At 57.1% G+C, this 26103-nt stretch overlaps 1 protein-coding gene across 2 annotated transcripts; it reads right to left on the reverse strand.

Annotated features, from left to right (window-relative positions):
* Window positions 1–18229: 18229 nt before the first annotated feature.
* Window positions 18230–26046, reverse strand: CUNH3orf18 (chromosome unknown C3orf18 homolog). 2 transcript variants are annotated; one of them, XM_032411354.1, is made up of 6 exons: window positions 25780–26046; window positions 24531–24653; window positions 23796–24183; window positions 21727–21752; window positions 21034–21181; window positions 18230–19823 (listed from the first exon to the last, which is right to left on the reverse strand). In XM_032411354.1, exons 3-6 carry the CDS (start codon window positions 24027–24029, stop codon window positions 19743–19745), a joined length of 489 nt encoding a protein of 162 aa, XP_032267245.1. In that variant the 5' UTR covers window positions 24030–24183; window positions 24531–24653; window positions 25780–26046; the 3' UTR covers window positions 18230–19742. The 2 variants fall into 2 exon arrangements, with proteins under 2 accessions (XP_032267245.1, XP_032267243.1); XM_032411352.1 differs by lacking the exon at window positions 25780–26046 and adding an exon at window positions 25673–25749.
* Window positions 26047–26103: the final 57 nt, after the last annotated feature.

Here is a 26103-nt window from a genome sequence, read left to right on the forward strand (position 1 = left end):
ACAGGATCCCCAGTGCCTATGAGTGAGGGGGAGCCCCCTCATGTTACAGATGGGGAAACTGAGGCAGCGGCCCGGCTAAGTTCACACATGTATGTTCGTGCTAAGGTGCCCTGTGCTCTGTTCCTCATGTCATCTCCATTACCCTTCTACCAACCCCTCTTCCCGCCCTCCTCCCAGCCTTCCCACAGCCATCTCCCCCCTCCCAAACCACCCCCACTCCCACACGTGCCCCCAGCTGTCTGCCTGTCTGTCTACTCATCTCTCCTAAACTCCTCCCATGGTGTCCACACTGTGATCTCTACTTCTTCAGTCCCAAAGCTGCCATATGCAGCTCCAAGGCCTTGGTGGTCCCCTGCTGATTCTGACAGGCACACAGCAGCCCCTCACCAGCCTGTGGCTTGTTAGTGACTGCTTTCCACTTCACACAACTTCCTCCCCTCTCCCCTTGGCTCCACTGCCTCAGTCCCTTCAGAAGTGTCTTCTTCCAGCTGTCCCTGGGTCATGCCCGTCCCAGAGCTCTGTCCCCACTGCTGGTCTCATACCTTCTCTCTGAACCCATCCTTGGCTGTGGCCTCCCTCATTCTCATCCTTGGGCCCTAACACACATGTTGTTCTTCTGGGTCCTGACCTCTGATTCGAGTCACTCCGTGAGATACCTCCTCTGCTGAGCTCAGGATCGATGCCCAGACATGCTGCTCCCACCCACAACCAGTCCATCCCTCCTCCCAGCCCTGCACCTCCTACAGAGCCTCTGGCTTGGACAATCCAGCCTCCAGATGGGCCTTCCCATCCCACCTCCGCTCAAAACCATTCCCAGCTCCCTGTTGCCCTCGTGCCCAGCCTAAGCTCCTCCCTCCCACTCCCACCACACTGACTGTTCCAACCCGCCCACATGCCCTGACCCTGGCCCCTGGTCCCCACAGACACAGTGCCACACGGAGGGTGTGCTTATTGGCCCTCTGCCCATGCCCCTGCTCTGTCCAATGCCTGAGTGCTTCCCCTTCCTGTCTTCTCCCGATACCCACTCCTTTCCCTGGTTAACTGCTCCTATCCTACCTTAGCTCAGAGATCACCCACTTGAAGGAGACGTCTGTGCCCCCTTCCCTGAGCCAGCCTCCTTCTGTCCTGTCTTCTCCGCTGCTGTAGGATGTTTACCCGCATTTGCATTGACTCCTCTCTGTGTTTGCCTTTTTCAAATCCCGAGCCTGGTGCTTCGTGGGTGCTCAGTGCACATCATTGAATGAATGAATGAATGAATGAATGACTTTCCAAGACTAGGTGCTTTCGCACATGGGGCCAGTTCTCCTGTGTGCAAGATGTGGTCAGTCAAAGGGACCTCCCAGGGCACCCTTGGCAGGGCCCAGGACCAGCATTGCCAACAGAGTGGGTCCTAAAACATCCTGCAAGCTGGGTAATATGTGTGTATTCTTACCGCTGGCCCCTGCCCCACCAGGAGGGGACCCCTGAGCAGCTGAGAGGGCACAAGCTCATCCTCCACCCACCTTGTGTCTCCTTCCCATCCTTCTTATTCTCTCTGCCACCACCCAGACCCGTTCTGGTCCCTTTGGTCAGTGACCTTGGTCATAGCTCCTTTCCCCTCCCCTTGGCTTCGGCTCTCTTCTCCAGGGTGCCCTCCGTAGCTGTCTCTGGCAGCCCCCCACCCCCCTGCCCGGCCCCCATTCCTTCCCTGTGCTGCCTCTGGCTTCAGCAGCCCTGCCCTCCCTCTGCTGAGTACAGCGGCTTTCCTCTAAGAAGGTAAGTTGAATTGATCTGCTGTTTAATTGCCTGATGTGTTCATTGCCCACGTGGCCTTCTGGCAGAGGTGACTGAGGTGGTGGGCAGGCAGAGAGCTGGGACGTCGCGGTGCCTGAGCGGGCACCTGCCTGTCCACCTGGGAGCACTACAGCGCAGATGCGCCTCCCAGAGGGGCCAGGGCATCAGCAGAGGAGTGCACACACCCACCCACCCATGCATTCACGGACACACACAACACACACACACACACACACACACACACACACACACACGCATACTGTGCTTCCAGCTGCAGCCAACAGCTGTTATCGCTGTCTCTCCTGGGCCTGGCATTCAAGGCCTCCATGATCAAGCCGCAACAGACCACGCCAGCCACACCTCCTCAAGGTATCCCCGGACACACTGGGGGCATTTCATCTCTGTCCATCAGTCTGTCTGTGTGTCTGTCAGTCACTCTGGGGGCTCCACACTGCAGGTACTTCTCTCTGAGCCTGACAAGTGGGCAGGGCTGGGCGAGGCCTCCCACTCACACACAATCTCCCTTCCTCTCTCAAATCAGCCCTGGGCAGCACCTGGACTCTGCCCTGAGCTGAGTCCAAGCTCTGGGGAAGGAGGAGGGGTGACCAGGAGGACATCCTGGAGGAGGCAGAAGTCAGAAGATGAGCCCTCCCTGAGCACCTGCTATGTGAGGAGCTTTCACACCAGTGTTGCTGTTGTGTTGGTTCTCATCACAATCCCAGCCTTCCTGTCCCCTGCCTGCACACCCTCCGTGTCCCCCCCTCCCCTTCCAACAAGCAGCGAGCTTCTGGGGCAGTGCCCTTCCCAAGTCACACCACCCTGCTTCTCCTTGTCCAGCATTCCTTGGCTGTTTTTGCAAGGCCAAGGATAAATCCCAGTTGCATCTGCTCTTTGGGCCAAGCTGGAACCCCAGGGTGGGGGTTGGGTGTGGGCTCGATTGTCCCTTCTGCTCACTGCTAACCTAGGTTCATCTTGCCACATCCCGCCATGATACTCTCTGGTCTTGCCTCCAATGGGCAATGTCCACATGCCAGGCAACCCCTGAGTCCTCACAGGCCCTGTGGCGCAGGTGTGCCTCATGACCCCACTGTATACATGGGGAGAGTGGGTCGTTGAGAGTTTAAGTGACTTGCTGGGGAGCTCACAGGTAGGAAGTGGCAGAGGCAGGACCTGACCCTGGGTCAAGTCATCATGGGGCTGGCTGATATCCAACTCCTTCGACACCTTCTAGACAGACAGGAAGATTGAAGCCCTGCGGCCAAGAGAAAGAAAGATGTGGGGTGGTCCCATGCACTGCAGCATGCATGGTATTCGATGCATGGTATTCTTTCTAAAGGACAAAGCTTCCTCCTGAGAATATCCTGCGGATTGGATTCCAGATTACAGGGAGCATGTCTAGGCTGCTTGGGGGTGGGATGCAAACCCTCCCAGGCCGCAGCTCACAAATGTATCCCTTGCCCTCTTATCTCCTCAGCCCCCAGGGCATCTCCTTTGTGGGGTGCCATTAGCTGTTCCTCCCCTTTGAAGGGAAGTGACCAAAGGGGTCTTTGTCCAGCACCTGCCCTGGAAGGCTGACCTTGGATGAGTGAGTACAGTGGCCACTGTCCAAACCACCCCCACCCTGTCGTTCCCTAACTCCTTTCTCTCCCCAAGGGAGGAAGGACATGGAGGAGAGAGGAGGAGGAGGGGGAGTGGTGGAGGAAGAGGGAGAAAGGAGGGGAGATAGGGAGGAGGGGAAGGAGGCTGACAGGGAGGGAGGGGGTAGGGAGGAGGAAGGTGAAGAGAGGAGAGGAAGAGGGAGGGGAAGGGAGGGGAGGAGGACGCACCACCTGACCTGCAGGGAGGCCAGAGGGAGGGGAAGGCTGGCCGCAGGGGAGGCAGCCGTGGCTGCAGGAGATAGATAAGGTTGGGGAGAAAGACGTGGCTGATGGGAGCGCAGGGATTAGGGGCTCCAAGGGCCTGTCCTGGGCCTGTGGGTGGAAATTCAAGAAGAAGGGAGCCTGCCCTATGAGAAGGGATGAGAGAAAAGAGAGATCTTACCTCAGCGGGCCCTGTGCCCTTAGGGAGCAATGAGAAAAGCCCCCCCACCCCATCATCTGTGCTGCCCAGTGAACTGTCCAAGCAGGCTCAGGCCTCTGGACCTGGGCCCCTGCCAGAGGCACAGGGCAGGGTGGAAGTTCCCCTGAGCTCAGAACCCTCCCCTGTAGGGGAGGAAAAGTTGTCCCTTCTTCCTCTGGGTTCTTTGGCTTGCCTAATAATTAATTGACATAAGACCGATTAACAGGAGAAAAACATTTCATTTCATATGTATAGGAAGGAGCTCATAAAATATGAGTCTCAAAGAAGTGACCAAAGCACGCAGCTTTTATACCTTTTGGACAAAGAAATAATAAATTTGTGAAGAATTGACAAGACAAAGAAGTTTGGGCCAGGGGTAGGAAGTTGGTGAAGAAGAAACAAGGTTTGTTCATGCAGCCTTCTTGGCCCTGAATTCCCCATCTCTGGTGATAAGGATGTCTCTCTACCCCCTGGTACAGGGAGCGTACCCTTCACATGGGAGATTTATTTCCTGCTTTCAGGGGGACAGAGGAGGGTCAGAGTGTCCTTCTTGCACCAACTGCTTCTTAAGTAACTTTAATTCAAGAAATCAGTATGCCAAAATGCCATGTTTCGGGGTGGACTGCCCTGAACCCTATCACAATCGAAGAAGACAACTCATGGCTATGGCCCATCCACCACGCGCCAGCCTGTCATGCTCACACCCTGGCAGGCGTGGGTGCCAGCCATGGAGGTAACAGGGACTGTCCCTGCCCCGGTGGAGCTTGGCTCCCCTTCACTCATGTGTCCTTTGCAACCGTGTCCTTACTGATGGCTACGCACAGTCTCTCGGATTCCCATACTCTGCTTGGAGCCTGTGGCCCCTCACCTGGGGCAAGGGGAAAAAGACCCATACCAGTCAGGCTGGGGCCCAGGACCAGGTGGGGTAAGAGCCCTGGGTGGCACACTGTCATTCCCAGAGCTAGATTCTGAGGACATTCTTCCTCACCTCCTGAGGCAGGATGAAGCAGGCCCCTTGTGGAGGCCTATGGGCCCCTGGGGTTCCAAGCTGGAGGAGCCCAGGCCTGAGGCTCCCTGAGTTTGCATTGGTCATAAGGCTGGGCCTGGCAACCAAGTCCTTCCTGGCCAGGGGACACAGCTCAGTGTGGGTGAGGCTGGGACCCCTGCCTTGTTCACTGTGCTATGCCCAGTACCCAACACATGTGGGCAGGTGGTGGGCACTCACAGGTGTCTGGGGTGGATGAATCTTGAGCTCTTAGAAACTGGGTTTCCCTGGGGGCTTGGTGCGAAGGAGTTCCTTCTCCAGGCCCCTGCAGAACTGTGCAGGGACCTACTTGTGTGGCCTCCTCCGTGGGGGAGTCCAGCTGATGAGACTGGGAGTTAGGGAAGTACTGCCCAGTGTCAGCCCCAAGGGGGAGAGATAGGACCTGTTGGCCGAGGGCCTGGCTGCTGGGAGCAGCTGATGGAGATAAATGGTCCCTGTCTGGATGGGGATCAGGGCTGGGTAAGGTGGCCTTGGGCCTGACAGATGACTGAGGGCTGGGCCAGGAAGCTGGGGAGGCCTCCTGCAGGGGATCTGCCCATGCAGCAGGGCCCCGGCTGTCCACAGCCTGCCTAGGCCACCTCCGCTGGGGGCTGAGGGTCTGGGGGAGGGGAGAGGCTGGCTCCACCCTGTCACAGGTGTGGAAGCTGCTGGGCCCACAACTGCCCAGTGGGCCAAGCCCCTGTCCAGGCAGGAAGTGGCAGGTTTTCCTGGACATATATGTCAAGTAGACAAAGACCCTCCTCACAAAGACCTCAGGGCGAGGGCTGGGCTGCTAGAGGGCCTGGCCCCAGGCCCCATTTGTTTGTTCATTCATTCACCTATTCATTTCTTCTCAGGCCTGCCCCTGGTGTGCTTTCTGGCTTGCTCTAAACCTTTCTCCACCCAGTGAGGCCAGGCCCTGCCCTCCCCTGGCATCTTCTGCCACATGGGCCTCTTGGCTATTTCTCAAAGAAAACCTCTAGACCTTTGCTTTTGCTGTTGTCATTTTCCCCATCTGGAACCATCCTGCCCCAGGCGCATGCGTGGCCAGCAATTCTTGATATTCAGATGTCAGCCCAGTGCTTCTGGTGCCTTCCCCTCCTTGAGCACCCATCCGAAGCTCCCCCTCCACTTTTTATTTCCATACAGTCCTGTTTTGTCTCCTTTAGAGCCTAAAAATACCTTTATTGGTTTGTTTGTTTATCATCTGTCTTTCCCAGGCAATGGGGAACCCGAAGGAGCCATCACCTCACCAAGCCCTTCCTAAGAGCCAAGGCCTCAACTGCTTTCCCTACTGGTCCATGAGTGGACCTTAAGCTTCTATGTGGGACCTTCAGACCCCTAGACCTTTGCTTTTGCTGTTGTCATTTTCCCCATCTGGAACCCTCTTGCCCCAGGTGCCCTGCCTCGATTAGGCCCCTTGGCTGGGGCGCAGAGAGGGTGCATGTGGAGAATGGCACCAAGTCTGAGCACTTCCTCATCCAACATGATGGAGATAAGCGAGAGGCGTCTGGAGCTGGAGTGGATGACAAGGAAGCTGGTGCAGCCTGAGTGATGCAGGGCTTGGGGAGGGGCACAAGGCAGTGGAGGATGAGATGCTGGGAGAATCCATAAACCCTCCAGGACACCATCCCTCATCCTCTAGTGGAGAGAAGGGAGATGTGCTGGGGCTGGGGGAGGGGGGAGGGAGTGGTTCCTGGGCCCAGCTCAGCCTCAGCCCATGGATAAGGCAATACTGGAGCCTTTAATGCCACCTTGGTGCTGAATTCTGGATGGGAGACCAAGCAAGGGGCAGTGGGACCTTGTCCAACAGTCCTGCTCCTCTCCCCACGGACCCCCACCCTTTTCCTTCTCCTTCCACCTTTCCAGGGTCCTAGGGCCCCGGGAAATATGCTCTCTGGCTACTGGCTGGGAATCAGTGGGCGTGGTCAGGGCATGGCTGTGGGTGTCTCAGGTAGCAAGCTCCTGAGACCCACCCCAGCAGCCCCCAGTTTCTGTTCCCCACACCCAACTACTGCCCCAGAAGCCCCTACAGGAGTGGTGCTGAGAGAAGAGTCAGGGCCACAGGCCCCTCATTCCTCTGAGATGGAAGGAGATCCTGTGCCTTGAAGGAGATGTGACCCCATCTTGCCTCAGCTTATTGGAGGTCCAGGGCCACCAGATAACCTCAGATTCTCTTTGGAGGTCAAGTCTACAGCTCCAAAGAGAAAGGAGGGAACAAGGCACACTGTGTCTCCCACTGCTGCCACCAAATGGCCGAAAAAGGTAAAACACTTGCTATTCCAATTCCCAGAATTAGGTGGAGGGAGGGACACTCCTCAAGGTTGGGGGCAGAGGCACAGTGGGGTAGGATATGCACTCCTCCTCCCACCCCTCACTAGCATCCTGGCTGGGACACGGACCTTCACTTGCCTTGGGGCTCAGAGCAACCCCAGGTGCCATCAGACACATACCACTAGAACTTCCCGGAATGCCTTCCAAGCAGATCTGGCATCAGAGATGGCCCATCCGGCCTCCACTGTGTTAAGGGAGGACAAGGGGCCAGAGTGACATCCAGGATCACAGCTAATGGGTCTTGGTGGCAGAGAAGAGGGGGAGGAATAGGAGCCTAGAGGGAGCAGGGAGAAAGAGGAGCAGAGAGAAGGGGCAGCAGGGAGGTGGGTGCAGCCTAGCCAAGTCCTGCCTGTTCTTCCTTGCCTTACTCTCCAAGGCAGCTGGATCTTTCTTTGCAGGACCTACAGTGAGTCCCATGAGGCTCTCTTCAGCACCCTGCAGTCCCTCACTTGTGTTGTAATAGTCTCCTTCCCTGCTCCAGAACTGGGGGGACTTGCTCAGCACCCTTAGGCCTTGGCCAACTGGCCCCTCAAAGGGTCATCAGGAAGGAACAGATTTCCCTTCCTGCTGTCCCTTAATTTCCCACCACTCTGCCTGCATCAAGGTTATGTCAAGGTCACAAAACTGACTGAAGGAATTATGGTGTGACAGGCAAAGTTAGAACTGGGTACCTAAAATGACTGTTTCTGGAGTCCAAGCAAAAATTAAATGCAGCCCCTAATGTGGGCTTCCCTCTCCCTTTTCTTAACCTCCAAGGGATATATCCCACCTTGCCACCCTGTCCTACTGGGGCTGGTCTCCTGACACTGTTTGCCCCTGTCCACCCACCAGCCCACAGGACATGCTATTCCCCCAGTGGCACATTTCCCAAGTCTCAGTAACTCATCAAGATTAACCTCCAAGAAGAGATGGTGCTGAAATCACTGGGTGACAATTTGAGGGGAAAATTAACTTGGATCCCTACCTCACACCTTAAAACAACACCAATTCTAGTTGGATCAAAGCTAGAGGAACCAGAAATGAAGAACACATTTCCAGAAGAAAACAAGGAGATTTTTGCATAGTTTTAATTTTATATGATTTTTTCTAAGTATGACAACAACAAACTCCAGAAAAATCACAAGAGAAAAAAAAATGGATACATTTGACTACATAAAAATCAAACATTTCCACATGAAAAAAATAAAAGTTTAAAGATAACAAACTGAGGAAAAAGTCACAAACTTCTATAATATATGAAGAGCTCCTATAATCTAGAAGGAAAAGATCAGCAATCCCACTGAAAAATGGGCAAAGAAGATGAACATACAGTTCACACAAAAGGGAATCCAAAAGACTCAACCACTGAAACCAAGCTCAACTTCATTCCCCTGAGAGAAATGCAAATTAAATAGGCAAAGCTGGGAAAGGTCACTTTGGCGTTTCGCATTTTGGGAGAGCATGGGGGAGGCAGAAACTTGTAGCTGCTTCCTAGAGTGGAATTTGTATAACCTCCATGAAAGCAACTTGACAATATCTATCAAAATTAAAAATGCACAGATCTGCTGACCTAGCACTGCCCACTTCTAGGAATTTATCCTACAGATGCACTCACACGCATGTGAAATTGTACCCCAGGATGTTCACTGTGTGATGTTTCTAAGAGTAATCGGTTGGAAACAGCCCACCCTAAGGAGCCTGGCTGAGTGACTAGGGAGCATCCTTGTTGTAGAGACGACACAACCATTAGAACAGATGAGGGTGGGGCAGAGCCTCATGCAGGCATGGAAGAACAAGGTGTAGTATATGTACGGGATGCTAACCTCGGGTTTTTTTTTTTTTTAAAGAAGAAGAAGTGTTCTGAAACACTGCAGTGCCCTCCAGACCTCTCAGCCCCTGTCTTTCCTGCCCAGTCCGACGAAGTTGAGGTTTGCTGGGGTCAACTACCTGGCTGCGCCCACTGGTTTTGGGTCTGACCAACAGGAGCCCACCAGGAATTTAGCAGGAGGGAGGGGGAAGTCGTGTTTATTCCCTTGGTCCCTCCCATCCTCCTTTTGATTTTTCTAAACAGAAATCTGATCACATCCCTCCCTATTCACATTCTGTGGCTACCCATCACTCTCTGGATGGGAGCCAATCCCCACCTCTGACCATAAGGCCCCACATGGCCTTTGAGGGTCTGTTCCTGCTGGCTGCCTGTTCTCTGTACCTGCAAAACTCTCCCAGGCTCCTGGTCTCAGCATAGTTCCCTCTGCCTACAACACTCCTCCCACCTGAGGGGACAGCCTCAAAGGACCTGCTTGTCTTCTTCTGGCTGCTGTGCTCCTGCCCTCACAGTGTCAGCCCCCATTGTAGTGCCTGCTGCTAGGCTGGGCTCTGCCAGGAGGCTGAAAGCAGGGGCGCAGTTCCCTGAGCCCCACCAGTGCTCCTGGAATACGGACTCTGGCCAAATGGACAGAGGTTCTGCAAGGCTCTTGGCCTCTGAAACCCTTCCAAGTCTGAGTTCTGTTGCGGGCCCAGCTGTGGTCCTTCCGGACTTTGGAAAGAAGGTGCCCTGCTTGACTCACCTATGGGAGGCTGGACCAAAAGCGTCCAGGGAGGACTGGGGGTACTGGAGACCAGGACTCAGGAGACAGCCCTGGTAAGACAGGCTGTCTGTCAACACAGGGTAAGGAAGAGGGCTGTGTGCAAACCACAAACCATGTTTTTAAAAGTAACTCCACTGGCAGCAGTGGTGAAACAATATAATAAATATGAGAAATAATTCTCGTTAACATGTAATGAGCTGCCTTATTAATGTGTTAAACTTGTAAGAAATGCTTAAGTGTTTAATTGGCACCTAATGAGGGTGCCAATTAGGAATCATTATACATTTCTTTAAAAAATTCTAATTGGCAGGGGGCCATTTCAATCAATGCCATGGGGCTGGCTCCATAGGGACTCCATCCTAGTCCCCATAGGGACCCCACTGGAGACCACGGCAAGGGCAGGGCCCCCTGTGTTGGACTTGCCCCAGACCCCGCCAAGCACCGGAACTCAGTGGCTCCTGGGCCACCGAATCCTACTGCTGATTAAAGCCCACCTGACACGGTGCCTCTGTCAGGAAGCCATCTTGTTCCTCCAGCCAGATGGGGGGAGTTGGTCTGTCTGGGGGCTTCGAGAGGCTGGGAGCTCATTGAGGACCAGGGTCTCCACCAGTGCCCAGCTCCCAGGATCTCTGTACCCCTTACTCAGCACTCCCAGAAGCCCAGAGCAGGAGGCTGAGCGAAGGCTGAGCTGGGGGAGGGGATGCCACGGGGTAGTGAGCTCCCTGTAATTGGAAACAGGCTGAGAAACAGTGCTAAAGAGCATCCTAGAGCACCCCCAGGGCATCCCCAGAGGCGGAATCTGGGCCTCTCTCTTTCTCAGCTAAATCCCATCTTGGCCACCTTTACAAGCAGCCCCTCTGTGCCTGGCAGGGTCCAGGGGAGGGCAGGCGATGGATTCAAAGTGGATTCCATCCTCCTGCCTTCAGGGCTCAGCCCCCCTTCCCAGGAAAGTAAAGCCAAGCAGATCTATATTCCAGGCCAGGCCAGCGGAAGAGAATCGTCTTGAGCAGCCAGAACATGATTAATTACCAAATTAATTACCAAATTAATCACTCGGGTAATTGCCAGAGAGCTGGGAGGAGGGCAGGGAGGGAGGCTGCTGCCCACCAGGGGCAAGGTCCAGCCAGGGGCAGGGCGGGGCATAACCCCAGCCCAGGCATGGGGCCAGAGGGCTGAGGGCTGGCTACAGTCTGAGCAGATGGCTTGGGCGGGGGAGGCAGCAGGCTGAGGGCCTTGGGGGCCAGACTAGAGGGCTCCAGAGTTCAGTGGAAGCCTTGCTGTCCTATGAATGGAGGATGGAAGGGCCATGGGGGCAGTGTGGCAATAGGCATGGCTGGGAGCCCGGTTGGGGTGGCTGGGAGGCCCAGGGAAGATGACCAGGTGGTCTGTGTGGGCATACTTTTAAGACTTGGGTGGGAGGATGTACCTGGTCTTGGGGGCTACAGGTTGAGGGAGGGCCCCAGTTTCTGGCCTGGGGACTGGGAAGGCAGTTGGCATTCTGGAGCTGGAGAGAGAACATGGTGGAACAAGAGGCCAGCCCCTCCCCTGCAGCCTGCAGATGCCCAGGCCTCCTGGGCTCTGAGCACATCTGTGGCTCTTGTATTAGGAGTGACAGGGGAGTGGACAAGCAGCCTGTGTCATCCTCTGGTTTTTAGGACCTGTCAGGAACTGGAGGGATCGCACCTGTCCCAGTGGAAAAACACTCAAGGTGGCCGCTTAGAGCCAGGTCAGAGGGCTCTCTGGCCCCAGAGCTCAGGCTCTGCCCTCTCCTTCTTGCCTGCCTTAGCTGCTCCCACTTGTTGCTCCCAGGCCAGATCCCAGAGGCTGAGCTGTGTTCCCAGGAGGCCCCAAGTCAGGTCAGGTTCGGAGAAAGGGAGCTAGGTGGGGCCATATGCACTATGGGCAGAGGCAACTTTAGAACTTGGGTGACTCAGGAGGGTTTGGAGGGCAAGACCTTAGGAGGTGTGACCTGCACTGGGTGGACCTGTGGACCCCAGGGCTGCTGGAAGCCTGAGCCTGTACGTGACTCCTCCCACTTCTGCGAAGGCCCTATATCCCCCCCTCCCCCCGCCCCGGGGCCACCCTTTAGATCTTCAGTGTGTTATTTATTTACCTAGTGTTTCCTGTGTGTCAGGCACTGTTCGAAGCCCTCTACAAATGTGAACTCTGAATTTTATCAAGTAGGAAGGACCAGCCCCACTTTACAGATGAGGAAACTGAGGCAAGAGGTTCAGAGACTTGTCTGGAGTTGCATAGTGGTTGAGCTGGGATTCAGACCGGATCGTTCATGCAGCAAAGGGCATTCAGGTGAGTCTGGTTGTCCCAGGGTCCCTGGGCCGGGGTCTCTGGGACCCCTGGTGGCAATGCCCATGGTGGAAGGCAGAGCAGACTCGCCATGAGTCATGGCTGCTGTTGTTGGCTGGAAGAGGATCCGGGGCCAGTGGTACAACCAGCCCCTCCTCAGAGTCAATCCGCCTGCTACCCTTGACCGCCAGTAATCACATTGCAGGAACTGCTTATTTCCTGCTCTCTGCCTTGTTGGAGATGATGTATGGGGCAGAGATGGCGCAGCTCCTGCCCTCCCCAGCCACACAGCTTGGCTGCTGAAGGCAGCAAACGCCCCATCTCCTGAGTTCACTCATGGGGATACCGGAGCTAAAAGGAGAGGGCCTCTCAGTGTACACCCAGGAATCTGCCCAGGCTAGGACCAGAACGGGGGGCCTGCCATGAGGGATGCAGGAATGAACCAGATCCATTCAGAGGTTAGCCACAGAGTTGGGCTCAAACCCTGTGTGACCTGAGACAAGTCACTCAGCCTTACTGAAACTCAGTCACAGGCGGGATAGCTGATAGATCTCATAAGAGTTCAGGGGGGAAAAAAGCCTAGATGGTGGGGTGGGGGAAGGGAGAGACATTTATCCTCTTTCCGTGTGATGCCCTGATGGGTGCTGCAAGGAGCTAGGATTTGAGGTCAAGATGGGACCGACATTTATAGTGGAGGCCGGGATAGGCACAGGTGGCAATGAGAAAGTTCCAGTAGGGAGTGATCTGCTGATCTGTGCACTTGGGCCATGACCACCAGAGGGCATGTCCCCCAGCTTCACCGCTGCCCAGCCTCCAGCCAGCTGAACCTGCCAGCGGGCCAGCCCTGTCAGGGACCGGAGAAGGCTGGCTCTGTTTCCTCCCTATGGAGCACTCCTGGTGAAGGTGAGGGGGCCCAGGCTCTCTGCCATCCTCAGGGCTTGGCACAGATCCCTGCTGTCCCCAAATACCCACAGGAACGCAGCATGGAATGGTGAGGCCTTGGGGTTCAGTTTTTAACCCCTGCTGGGCAAAGCTGACTAGATCCTGGGGTGGGGCCCACAGCTTAGACCCCTAAACCCAAGATGGGTGGGGCCTCTGGGGGTCTGCGCTCTGGGAAGAACCATCTTTCATAATAAAAGTGCAAATAACCACATACATTTATTGATGACTCTCCATGTGCTTTTTATGTGTTAACTCATTTCATTCCCTATGAGGCAAGAACCACTTATCAATCCTCCACTCATTAAATAGCCCTGAGCACCTACTATGCACAGGGCTCATTCTGGAGGCTCAGGCCACAGCCTGAACCGTTTCCCTGACCCGGCCCCAGTCCAGACCTGTTCCTGGCAGGGAGGAAGCGCAGAGCTTCAGTGCACCAGCGGTCCAGAGTCCTGAAAAATGCCTCAAGGCCAAATTTCACTCAGAGCGCCACCCCCCCACCCCTCCACCCCCTCCGACCTCCACCTGCCCACCGCCCCGCACCCCATAATCTGGGCCTGCACCGCCACCTGGTGGTCACATTGGGGAAGGGCTCCGAACTGAGTGCACTTGTCTCCGGGAGGGAGATGGTGCTGGCCCACCCACTCAGGCCTGAGAAGGTCACCACTTGGGGGTGGGAACAGTCCCTCCGGAGGGAGGGAAGATGGGTATGGTCGGTCTGGGGGAGGCATTCAGCAGCACCACTGTCTGGGCGGTTCTCGCAGAGCAGTGTCTGATGGAGCTACTCTCCTACCAGCACCAGCGCGAGGACGAGGGGATTACTCTGTAGAGGGGCAGGTGGCGTGGGCATGACATGTAGGCCTGGCTCGGCACAGTGTGGACCCTCCATGCGTGCAGGGTCACCTGCTGAGCTCCCCATCCCTAGTGCCCTGGCTGTGAGGAAGCCCATTGTGCCTCACACCTTGCCCAGCCTGAAACATCCGCCACTCCCTGTGTCCCAGCCCGGGGCGAGGTCCAGCACAGCAAAAGCCTTGCATTGCCATGCCCCCAGTCAGAAGGGATGACCTCTTCCGAATTCTCCTGTCACCCAACCTGCATCTTTGTCACTCCCTGGGGAGGGGGGTTGTTGTTGCTATCAGGGTCACTGCTCTGGTGTGCACACCAGGTGGGACTTTCCCAGGGCCAGCCCCTTCCAGGTGCCTCTCAGCTCCGGAGTCCAGCGGAGGGCCTGGTAGGGGACTTGGGAGGCATTTGAAGGGAATGAATGAGGGGCAAGAGGAGGGGCAGCTCTGTCTTCAGAGAACATTCTTTTCTTCTTTGGGAGTGTTGGGTGGGAGCTCTGGGGTTGGCCATCTGGGGTCAAATCCAGGCCCTGCCTCATGCTGAGCAACCCTACTGTTCTGCGCCTCAGTTTCCCTATCTGTAATATGAGGGCACAAATGGGGCCCAGGCTCTGGGGCTGCTGGGGGATTATATGGGTTCTGATTCTGCCTGTGAGTGTCCCAGGTGGTTCACACACACACAGACTCCGGGTCGGGCCCACCTGCAGGGACTTACAGCGGGAGTCCTGCCCTCCTCCTTTGCCCAAGACTTCACTTATTGAGTGTCACCTTATTGACCCGTTATCGAGCTGCTGCTAAGTCCCTTAAGTCTCTCATAATCTGGTGTTCTCAGCCTTCTCCGCATGAGGAGCATCTCCGTAAGCTCCGGCCAGGGCACAGGCCCTCACTCTCGCTGCGTGGCCTCCTGGGGCCTCCAGGCTACAGGCAGGGTAGTGGGGGTGCGGTGGGGATCAGTGCCTGCCTGCTGGGCCCTGACCAAGAGGGACCTCAGCCGCCAGGCCAGGACTAGGATGAGGTGAGTGAGGCACCCGGGGCACAAATTGAAGGAGGCGCTCACACTCAGGCTGGTGCATGTGCCATGTCAGCCCCCGAGGGAGTGGCTGCTGACATTTGCAACCCTAGGCCCCCACTCACCTCAGCCTAGCCCTGGTCTGTCAGATGAACCCCTGATGTGGGGCTTGCAGTGTGACGGTGGCTCTCCACACCAGATGGGGCAGAGGCTGAGTGCAGGAGAGGGATTCAAGGATGGGGCCTGAGGAGAACTGGGGGTGGTGGTGGTGAGCACCAGACACATGACTTGGCTGAGGGGGTGGGGGTGGGGGTGGGGCGGCAGGAAGGCCCCTTGCAGTGCCTGTGGCCACCAGCAGGTTGCAGCACGGGCTGGCTTTGGAGGCTAGGAAGCAGATTGGGGACCCAAGTGGGCAGTGCCATCAGGGCGCCCTGTCAGGCCCCATCAGCCTCCTGTTTCTATGATTTGTCTGCAACTCCTTTCTGGAATGGTGTAGAAGAAGAGCCAGGACCCTGGCTCTGAGCCTGATAACCTCAGTCTCTGGGCGCTGACCTCTTCCTCTGTAAGACGAATGACAGTCGGCCCTCACAACAGACACTGGGAATAAAGTGAGATTGTGTAGGATCGTGCCCATCAGGGGTAACTGTTACGAAGACCAGATTCTGGCCACTGTCGGGCTGTGGATACCTGTGAGCTGAATGGCAGTCCTGCTGGCACGGGGAAGTCTGACCCGGCCCTCCCTGCATGAGTGATCCACTGTGTCGGGCCCGTGGCGTGAGCTCCATAAATCACACGTCATTATTATTTATTATTACTGTTATTATTATTGGCATTGTTATTACCCCGAGTCCTTTTATCTCTTGCTGCACCCCAGGAAGTAGAGCTGACTGCCCCCTCCTAAGCCATGCCTCCAGGCCTCCCAAGGAAATGTACTAAGGGCTGGGTGGATTGCCGATGGCCAGGGGGAACGCATCCTTCCTCCCCTGTTCAACCAGTAGCTAGAGGACAGGAGGCCCATCAGCCCCAACGGCTAGGACGTCTGCCATTGTCCCTCTCTACATTCTCCCAGGCCAGACCCCAGGGTGCAGCTGGGTATAGGAGAAGTTGAGGGGATTGGCTGGGCCTCACCCAGGAGACACTGGGGAAGCCCCGGCAAGTGGGCACATCGATCAGGAAGACAGGAGCAGGACTAGTGTGAGAGACTGGGAGACCTCCTCCTCCTTGACAGTGTCCTGTGAGGCCTGGGCGGCCCCAGGGGGGAGATGCTGGCCCCCGGCAACCACGTATCAGGAGAACAGAAGGACTGGTGGACAAGGCCATGGGTCCTCCCCCGCAATACCACACATGTACATGGACATGGGACCAGGATCCAGGCTGCCACGAAGCCTCAGAAGGGACCCAGTCCTAGCCCTCACCTAAGAAAGCTGGGCTGAATCTGGGGCACTTTCCCTGGGATGCCCATTTGTAAGAGGTCTGGGGACATGCCCAGCCTCCTGCCAGGCTAAAGGACTGGGAAGGTGGAGTCTTGGAGAACCTTGCCCACCCCCTCACCCCCCCACCCTGTGGGTGCAGACAGTGTTGTGCCAGGCTGTACCAAGTTCAAACCCAGGCCCTGATGTGCCCTGCCCCGGCTGTACATGGAGCCCTGGGCTGCTTTCCCCTCATGGCTCAGTCGCAAGGTCCTCACTGATGAAATGGGAGTGAGACAGCCCACTTTCCCCAGCCATGTTGGGCATTAGACATGATGCATGTTGGTCCCTAGCCAGAGCCACTCTGGGCCTCCGCGAGAACTTTCCTTTACATTCTGCAGGGGTCTCTGGTGTCTGCCTGCCGCCAGGCAACAGGATTACTGTATCCGCTTTGGCTGGAAGTTGACACTTCACTTCATTAAACAAGATGGCTTCCTCTGAAGGCACCCATCCACGTCCATCCTGACAGCACCCACTGCAAGCTGCTGTAGCTTCTGCCCCGAAGCCCTGGTTGCTATTCATGAATAGGGGTTTCGCTGATGGATGTGTGTGTATCCCGAAGGAGCATTTCCCAAGGGCCTCCGTTAGCAGCCAATTTCAGGAGCAGTAAGCACGGGCAGGTGACTGTCTCACTCTGTCTGCCTGGCTGAGGGCGGTGAGGGGCGTTCTGGTCAGCCTGCCAGGCCCACGGTCACAAGGACGTGTCAACCGGATCCTTTCACCCCGATATCTATTGATCCAATGTCTGTGGAAGACCTGGGGACTGGTGGGGAGTTCAGTTCTCCTCCAGGGCTGGGAAAGAGAGCTAGCAAGTAGAAGGTGGGGAGGAGGGAAGAGGAGGTATCTGTGAGGGGACAGGGATGAGGCAGTGGCCCTGTCACCCACAGAAGGTTGCCCTGTCCACCACCTAGCCATGTCCACCTGTGGGAAAGGGGCATGAGGGAGGCAGCCCGAGAGAATGGGGACGGGGTCCTCCTGGAGCCTCCACCCTGGCCCTAGTCCCTAGGCGCTAGCCTTACTCTGCAGGCCCCATTTTTTTAGGGTCCCTCAGACATTGGGTCTTCTGTAGCTTCCACATTCTTAGATTGAGGAGTTACCCAATAGGATGGGGGAACAGAGCCCACCCACCCCTTCTCTCACCCCATGGTCTTTAGGAATCCTTCTGTTAGTCTGCTGGGGGAGGGAGACCCCTCTGCAAGACCAAGCAGACTGACAGCCCAGCAGTCTGACCCCAATGTGGGCCTTTACTGAAGGCCCTGTCCCACAACCCCCGCTTCCAGCCCAGCCCTCCACCATGGGACTGGGATGCTCACTCCGTCTTTGTTTCCTATACTGGCCCGAAGCCTCAGCCCTTTAGGGGAAGATCTGCATGTCACTTAGAGTCCTGGTTTGTGGGATTTCCTGTGCTATAAATTGGGCAGCCCTGAGAGAACCAGGACAGTTGTTCACCTCAAATCCTTCTGAACCCTGTAGGTGGTTTCCACACAAATAACCTTAGCGCTTCCCACCTCCACCTATCCCCTGCACCCTTGTGCTCTGGGAAAGACCACATTATTTTGTTCCCTTTTCTTCCACACCCAGCTCCTATGGATCCTGAGGCACCCCACCTCCCCCTGGACCTTGGGGCTCAAGCCCTCTCCTTCCTCAGGCCCCAAAAGGTCCTGTCCACTTGGCTTTTCCACCCCGGGTGATGGCAGGCATTGTGACCCCATTCCACAGTTGAGACACGAGGCCCCAGAGCAGCCTGAACTCAGGGCCCGAGGCATTTCATCAGATAGATCAAGGAAAACCAGCTGGGCTGCCAGCTCATTGCTGGGATCCAAGTGACTGTTCCCAGGCCCCCCACAGCCCCTAACCCATCCTGTCCCTCCTGGGGTTTCACACCCCAAGTGTCACAGGTTCACACTCTCTTCGTGTAAACATCTTAATTACATCTTTAATGCTCTCACATGGAGGTGCCAAGTTCCATTACAGCATCTGTGCGTCCCAAATCACCCACAGCCCTCCAGTTGGTTCAAGTGCTAATGTATTTATAGCATCGAGAGGAGGGAATACATCCCATATCTTCCCCACACGGGTCTCCTAGGCCCTCCCCTCCTGACACGTGGTATTTGCCCGACAGAAGGTATGTGCTATCGCCCCCGTGTCCCCTTCCAACCAGCAGGGACAGCGACAGCGGGGAGGCTGGGCACGGGGGCAGGGGGCATGCTTCTCTGCATGCTCGTGTGTGCATGCACGTCCAGAGGAGAAGGCTGCCCAGCTCTCGGGGTCTGGCTTGGTCCCATGCCTTGTCCAGATGCCCCAGACTGGTAGAAGATTTCCTGAGGGGTGTTGGGTGGGTGGACAATGGGTGGGTGGGCTGTGCTATCAAAAACTAGGTCTGTTTCCCATGGGGCCATCCCCACACCCGTTTCAGGCAAAGTCACAATGTCCCTAGATAGCCCACAGCTTGGGACCACTGCCCTTAGACTGGCAGCCTCTCCTACAACCCTAGATCCCCAATATACACCAGGACAGGGAACTGTTTTCAGAAGCCAGTTACCTGGCTTGTAGAGCCCAGTGAAGAGATGTGGTGGGCAGCAGGACCTTTACCTTGGCTTCCCTCTCCTTTCAGCCCCTGAACACTGAAGGCAGAGAGAGTGGCCTATCCTGGTGCCCCCGCACACGTCAAGGGGTGGGGTGGACTTGGAGGGTGGAGCCCATGCAGAGGGTCTCCATCCTAGTCTGTGCCGGGACAGGGACATACGCCTGCACGTGAACACATTCATGCGCCTGCCTGGGGCCCTCCACACTATTCCCCCACCTCCTTCCCCTTTCCCAGCCAGTAGCTGGCTGCCAGGGAGGGTGGCTGGGAGGCCTCGTGGACCCTCCAAAATACAGATGGGCCCTGGGTAGGAGCAGCCCTCTTCCTGGCATCCTTGCCCACCAGGCAGTTCTAGTCTATCCCTGGGCTTCTCCCAGGGTGCCACCACATCCTGTCCCCAAGACCTGGTTGATTGCCCCTCCCTACTCCAGAGGAGGCTGCAGATTCCAAAGACAGGTCTCTCCCTGACAAAGGGGAACCCCTCCCTACTCTCCTCCCCTGCCCCCTCCCATCCCATGTCTCCCCCCTACTTCCTCCACATTAGCGGAGCAGACCGTGATGTGACGGGTCTGGGCAGGACACAAGGAAGCCAGCAGCGGCTCTCAACTTTCCTGATATGAAGGATGCCCTCTATGCAGGGCCCTCAGATCAGGAGACCTCAGTAGCCAGATGTCTAGCCTGGCCAGGGCCCTCTCTTAGAGCCTGGAGAGTCAGCAGGTGGGTCCTTGGAACAGCTGGGCCTCAGCAAGGCAGGTCTCGAGAGTGGGTCTTAACAATCAAGCTCAAGGGGCACGATGGCAGATGTCTTCATCAGAGGTCCGGGCCGGTCCTCGGGCCACTCACGCATGGATGGCATTGGCTACGTCAGTGAACACCAGCCGGCTGGGCCTCTGCAGTGGGCCCTGAGAGGGGAGCGTGGTCTGCAGAGAGACAGTCAAGGGCATCAGGGACCTCGACCAAGGCCACGTACTCTCTGGCCCAGTCACTTCCACCCGTGCTTCCTGGTTTGCCTGTTTGCGCTTGGCAGCCGCTATGCCTTCTGCTTGGAATGCCCCCCTTGCAAGTTCAGCCTGGAACTACCATCTGGCTCTGATGACCCCTCCCCGCCCCCAGCCATCACCAGCTTGCCAGCACGCGCTTACCCTGTGCGCCTAGAGGCTGCATGAACGATGCAGGCACTCCTCTCTCCCAGCAGAAGGGGGCTCACCTCTGCACCCCCCAGCCCTAGCACTGGGGCTGGACCAAGGGAAGCGCCCAGGAAACAACTGTCAAATTGTCAGTCGTCCCATGGGCTGGGTGGACCAAGGTTTTCAGCCTGATTTCCCAAATACCCCAAGTGGGGAATGTGTCCTGGTCAGTTGCCACAGAACTGGTGGCACTCTCCCAGTGTGGACTCTTCTGGAGTCCGGTCTCCTAATTCTGCCTCTGGGAGGGCCAGATGCCCCCAGCAACCTGTGGGGCCAAGGCAAGGAGAAATGCAAAGGGGTTTCATGGGTCAGGGAGAGACCAGGCCTCCTCATGGTGCTCTGGCCCTTGGGGATTTGGGGGGCTGGTGGCAATCAGCCAGCGGCTCTGGCCCGGTGACCACACAGGTACCCAACCCTTTGGATGTAAGAGGCAAGTTTGGCTAGCGTCGCCATCCGCCCAGGGTCTGTCAGTTACTAGGACCCATTAGTCTACTCAGAGGTGCCACTCTTCCAGAATCTGACCCCCACCACAACCCGCTCAGGAAACATGGGCCCTCAGGGGGGCAAAGGCACCAGGCTCTTAGCCCCCAACAATCTCTCCCATCAGCCCTCTCCTGCTTTCCTAGCCAAGCCATGGGGGCACACAGGGCAAGAATTAGAATTTTCACTTGCAGATGAGAAAGCAGGGGCTCAGAGAGGCCAAGGGGGCTGCCAAGATCACGAGGCTAGCAGGGGCAAAGCCCGGCTGGATCCCAGGGCTGCCCTGGCCTTGTGCAGTCAGTTTGTGGGTGGCCATGGAGAAATTCTACCAGTTTCTAAACCTATGTACCTGAGAGCTGCCACCCAACCACATGGCGAGTGCTGGAAAGCTGCATGAGAAAGGAGGGAGGGTGGGGGTGGTAGAGTCCTGAGCAGGCTGCTGGGGGAGCCCGTTAGTGCCCACCTTGCCCTGCGCGGCCTGCGCAGAGGCAGCAGCCTGCATGGAGGCGGCGTCGCGCCCGTGTTCCAGCAGCTCCTGCTCCAGCTCATCTTGCTCCTCTGTAGGGTCGAAGCTGTACATGGGCATGAGCTGGTGGCGGAGCTTCTCCAGCCTGCGGGTGGGGGCAGAGGCTGCTGGGGGCACGGCAGGCCCTTCCCCTCCCGCCAGCCCTCCAGGCCCTGCTCACTGAGCGCCTGAGTCCTAGCACACAGCTATGCTGGGGGTGGGGGTGGGGGGCTCAGATTTCCCCCGGGATTAAATGAAAGACATTTTTTGTACTTGTATACCACCTCCACCCTTCAGATGGATAGTTACCCACTCCCGGGACCAGATGGGGCCATGGCCCACACAGGCATCATCTGTGGGGTCCATGGGGACTGCCTAGGCCAGGCCCTTGTGTGATCCACAGCCTCTGGGGGCCGGGCAGGGGCAGGGAGTCAGTGACCTGGAGCTTGGGGCAGTGGGGCAAAAGTGGCTCAGCACTCCCCGAGGGCAAGCCGTCAACCCCAGCCTTCAGTGGGCAGAAGAGGAACCGGCTCTCTGACAACGGAGAGGGGCCCCGACGGTGCTGGGACTCTCTTTTCCCACCCACGGCCCCTGGAGTCCAGCCCAACACTGCCAACAGGCTGCAGTTTTGGGTGGCAACTGGGGAGTTACCTTTTCTTCTTCCTAATGTACAAAACCTGCAAGAGAAGGAGCAGTGTCAGATGGCTGGGCAAGGAGTCCCTGATTAACCAGCAGTTCCTTGGGACAAGGGACAAGCTGAGGCTGATGAACAGGAGAACTGTGGGTCCCCAAGACCTCTGGGATTCCCTCCCAGGGACACACACATCCTGCATTTGTGCCTCCTTTTGATGTGTATCAGATGCTGACGGTGCCCGGGCTGCGAAGTGGGGAGCAGGCCTGCGTTATCTCCACCAATACAGACTGCAGCTCCGGCCACTCAGCACCTGCCTTGGACTCTTCAAGGGGGAGGGGAAGATTTCAGCGGCCCCCTTCCTCTCAACACCCCCCAGGCCCAGAGCCTTGTATGGGAAAAGAGAACAGGGGACAGGTAGTGGCCAGACTCTGCAGGGCAGTGCTCGAGGCAAGACCCTGGGCTGGGCTTCTGGGGTTTCCATGGGAGGCTGATAGCCTTCAGTGGACGGGGGCTGGGGAGGAGAGCCCGAGTCCCCGGACAGCAGCCCAAACTAAATGGCAGAACCCACATGCTGGAGGAAGGAGGAAGGCCCCTGGGTCCTAACCTCCATTGTACAGACCTGAAGATAAAGGCTTAGGCAGCCTGAGGAAACATACAAGACCCACGCACTCTGGGCTGGAGCAGGACGTCCCTGTACAAAGCACTGAGAGATGGGGGAAGAAGGGGCTGACCCCTCTCTGGTTTGGGCAAGAAGGCCCTCTACCCTGGCCCTCTGAACGTTCCTCCAGAATGAAGCATCATGGAGTCCTCCCAAGTTCCTGGGACATAATCTCTGGCCTAGAGTTGCAAGGGCAGATTCCAGACCCCACTTTTTCCCTGAGGTAAGGCTGTTTGGGTTTGCTTCGCTGCCACATGGGTGGCATGGGGAAACACTGGCGCTCCGCCTCGCCCCCGCCCCAGGAGGCCGCTCGCTCTGTGGGCTGCATCCTGGCCCTGCTCGCTGGCCAGCACTTGTTCTCTGGCGGCGATCCGGAGCCTACAGGGCCCATATGGCAACCTTGGTTGGACAGCAGCTCCAGCCAGGTCACGGATGGACCATCCACAGCTCTATTTGCCAGAACAATGCGGTCCTGAGCCTAAGGCTGGTCATCAGAGCCTGTGAGGGGCGGTGGCCAGGATGCCACCATTGTCAGGCCCCCTGGGGGACCTCAGGTGCACCTCCCCCCTTCCTTGTGTGAGCCAGCACCATCTCCAGCAGTCCCTCAGTGACATTTTGAGTGTCCGTGTAGCAGATTAGGGGGAGGGCCCATATCTGCAGGGACAGACACCAGATCTGGAAACGCCATATCCCCTATCAGGGAACACCTTCAGTCTTCACCCCAGCTCACCTCCGTTCAGAGGTCTGCCCAAGTTTGCCCCTTCTTGTGGTACTGGGGCCAGGCCTCCACTTTGGGGTCTCAGCTCTAATGTTGCCTCCTCAGTTTGTCCCTGACCACCTAGCCTAGAAAGTCCTCCTGCCCAATTCCCCAACTCAGTCCCTCCGGGCTTCCCTTGGCATCATTGGCTTTATTGGTCTCCTGTTCCCTGTAAGAACCGCCGGGCAGGCCTTAGTCTCCTTAGTCCCTGGGGACCTGAAGGCTCGGTCCAGGGCAGGGGCTTAGGAAATACCTGGCAAGTGAACGAAGGCCGCCAGCAGCCTGCCATGCCCAGAGCAGCCTGCCCGCACTGTGGCCTGTGATCTATTCCGATCGCCTTCTAGCCTCTACTCCTACTCACCCCTCCCCGCACTTGCCTCACTGTCCTGCCTGCTGTGCCCAGAAACTCCTGTCTGCCTCCAAACTTCGCCCATCAGGACCCTCCACCTGGAACGCCCTCCTCCCCAACTCCTCTGTGGCCCTCATGGCCCAGCTCAAGATGCCATGTATCCTCAGAACCCTCTCTGGTTCTTCCGGTTGGAGGCAGCCCCTCTGGTCTCCAGTGGACACATCCCTGGAGAAGGGGAAGACTGTGCTATCATTAACAGACAATTGTCTTCTGATTAGAGTGCCCCCCCCCAACTGGTCAGCCCCAGCCTACCAGCTCTTACCATGGCCACAGCCAGGCCAATCACCGTGATGATCCCAAAGGACAGAAGCATTGTGCCCACACCAGCTGTGCTACCAGTCACATCAGGGATTCTGGTGTCATTAAAGTTGGTGGCTTCTGTGCTGAGGGTGGTGGTCTCAGAGGCTCGCCCCTCTGTGGCAGGCTCCAGGTCGGGCTCAGAGGTGGGTGGGCGGCTGCTGAGCCAGCCCCTGGCAGGCAGGATCCTGGAGTCCATGCCAATGCTGAGAGGGCCCTGGCTGAGAGACTGCCTGTGGTCAGTCGACCTGCCAACTCGCTCCTGACATGGGTAGTATCCCAGCCTGTGGCCCCTGCTATACTTCCAGGTTGCCACCTCCGAGGAGAAAGGGAGCTCCCCGGCCCCCTGGGTGCTGGAAGAGAAAGAATGAAAAACATGAGGCTTAGGACAGGACTCAATGGTGAGATCAAGTACCCCTAAGTTCTGAAGGTACTGGGGAAATAAAAGTTTGAGGGCAAGGGCAAGTTCAGGGGACATTAGGACATGTGCTTTACTCAAGTACAGTTCCCGTGTAGATTTAAGAAGGTGAAAATGCCCCTTCTTTGAGGGTATGATAACATAGTGATCATACTTGGAAGATATGAAAGGTAGTAGGGAGGTTTGAAAGAAAAAGTCTCTCCCCTACATAATACCCACCCTTCCGCCCCCCTACTCCCCACATTTCCCACCCCCTCACTCCCTGCCCCCCATATCCCTCACCTCCTGCTTGGGGAGAAAAAAAAACACCGCAGCGTTTTCCTTTCCTGGAGGGAAACACCTGCCCAAGAGTCAGATGACCCTAGGCACGTCACTCCACCTCCCTGGGTCTCAGTTCCTCTGAGTCTAAGATCAAGATTAAAAACAAACAAACAAACAGACAAACAATACCCCACCTCCCTCACAGCCTCACAGGGTTATAAGGTCATTGAAATGTCAGAATGAACTGGTCCCTAGAAAAGACTTAGCTCAGCGTAACCCCTACCCACAGTAAGCACCCAGTATATCGACTTTCCCCCCCTTGGCCAACACACTTGGGAAAGGGGGAGCCACAGGAGCCCCTTGACCTAGCACGCTGTGTGATCCAGGCTATGTTTGCAGGGGATGGGGGCCGGGGAGTGGATGACAGGTGCAGAGAGACCAGAAGACAGGAAGGGGAGAGAGCCTAAAGTCAGGTCCCCTGACAGGGCTTCTCTGCAGGCTTTTAGGGTCACTGGACCCCCATAGGGGAGCTAGGGGCTGCCAGGGACAAGGAAAAACAAGGTGAGCAGGGAGCATGGAGCTCCCACTCTGAGGTGCTTCTCTTCTCCCCCCCTCCTCTCTTGGGAACAGAGAGTAAGACGTGTGGAGACCAGGGTGTGGCTTACCTCTTCCCAGGCCAGAGGCTCTGGGTAGGGCAAGGTGGGAAGGGGTCGCAGCCACGCTGCAGAAGGGTGGGCCTAGGGAGGGGGGGTACACAGCTCATGGCTGCACACATACATCCCTGTGCTAGCTCATGGGTGTATGTGGGGTGCCGTCCTGTGCAGGTGCATGGGTGTGCGGGAGGTGTGTACACACTTATGATGGCTCCTCAGGAAGGGGCAAGGTTGGCAGAGGGATATGGGGGCTCATCCCTCTCTGCCCTCTCTCTCTCCAGCTAGGCTGAACGCGTCAGCAATTCCAGGTTCTTTCTTGGCTCTGCCTCTGACCCCAGACATGACCTTGGGCCAGACCCTTAACTCTTGCTCTGGGCTCTGTTTACTCCTCGGTCCAAAACAGAGAAAAGGCCCTGCTCATCACTGTCTGGTACTGCCCGAGGGTCCAAAGGGCAAGAGAAGGAAACGGCTGAGATGGGTTGGCACCGCGACCTCCGAGAACCCGCATACCGTTCTCTACCAGGTTCCTCAGTCCTCCCTGCTCCAATCCCCATCCCCGCCTCTGCGACTCGGTGATTCCTCCATTCTTGCACAGAAGCTGCGACCTCAGCACTTACTTAATCCTCTCTGGGGCGCCGAGCTCAGCCGGAGAGGCTAGGGGTGGTGGCGATCGGCAGACGGCCAGGGCGGGGGGCAGCGGGTCCGAGCCCAGGTCCGCCCTCCCAGTGCGCCCGGAGCCGCGGGCTGGGCCCGCTACAGCGCACCGCCCGCAGCCGCGAGAGCCGGCTCAGCCAGCCGGGGCCGGGACAGGCAGGGCCTGGACCCACCGCGGGGGTGGGGCCGAGGCGAGTAGCCCCGCGGGTCCCCCGCGCTCCAGCGCCTCGCCTCCCTGCCGGCTCCTCGCCCCCGGCTCCCCATTGGCTGTCAGGCCCAAAGCCTGC

This window comes from Phoca vitulina, unplaced genomic scaffold (genome assembly GCF_004348235.1).
Source record: "Phoca vitulina isolate PV1807 unplaced genomic scaffold, GSC_HSeal_1.0 scaffold13, whole genome shotgun sequence".
NCBI classification, from domain to species: Eukaryota; Metazoa; Chordata; class Mammalia; order Carnivora; family Phocidae; genus Phoca; species Phoca vitulina.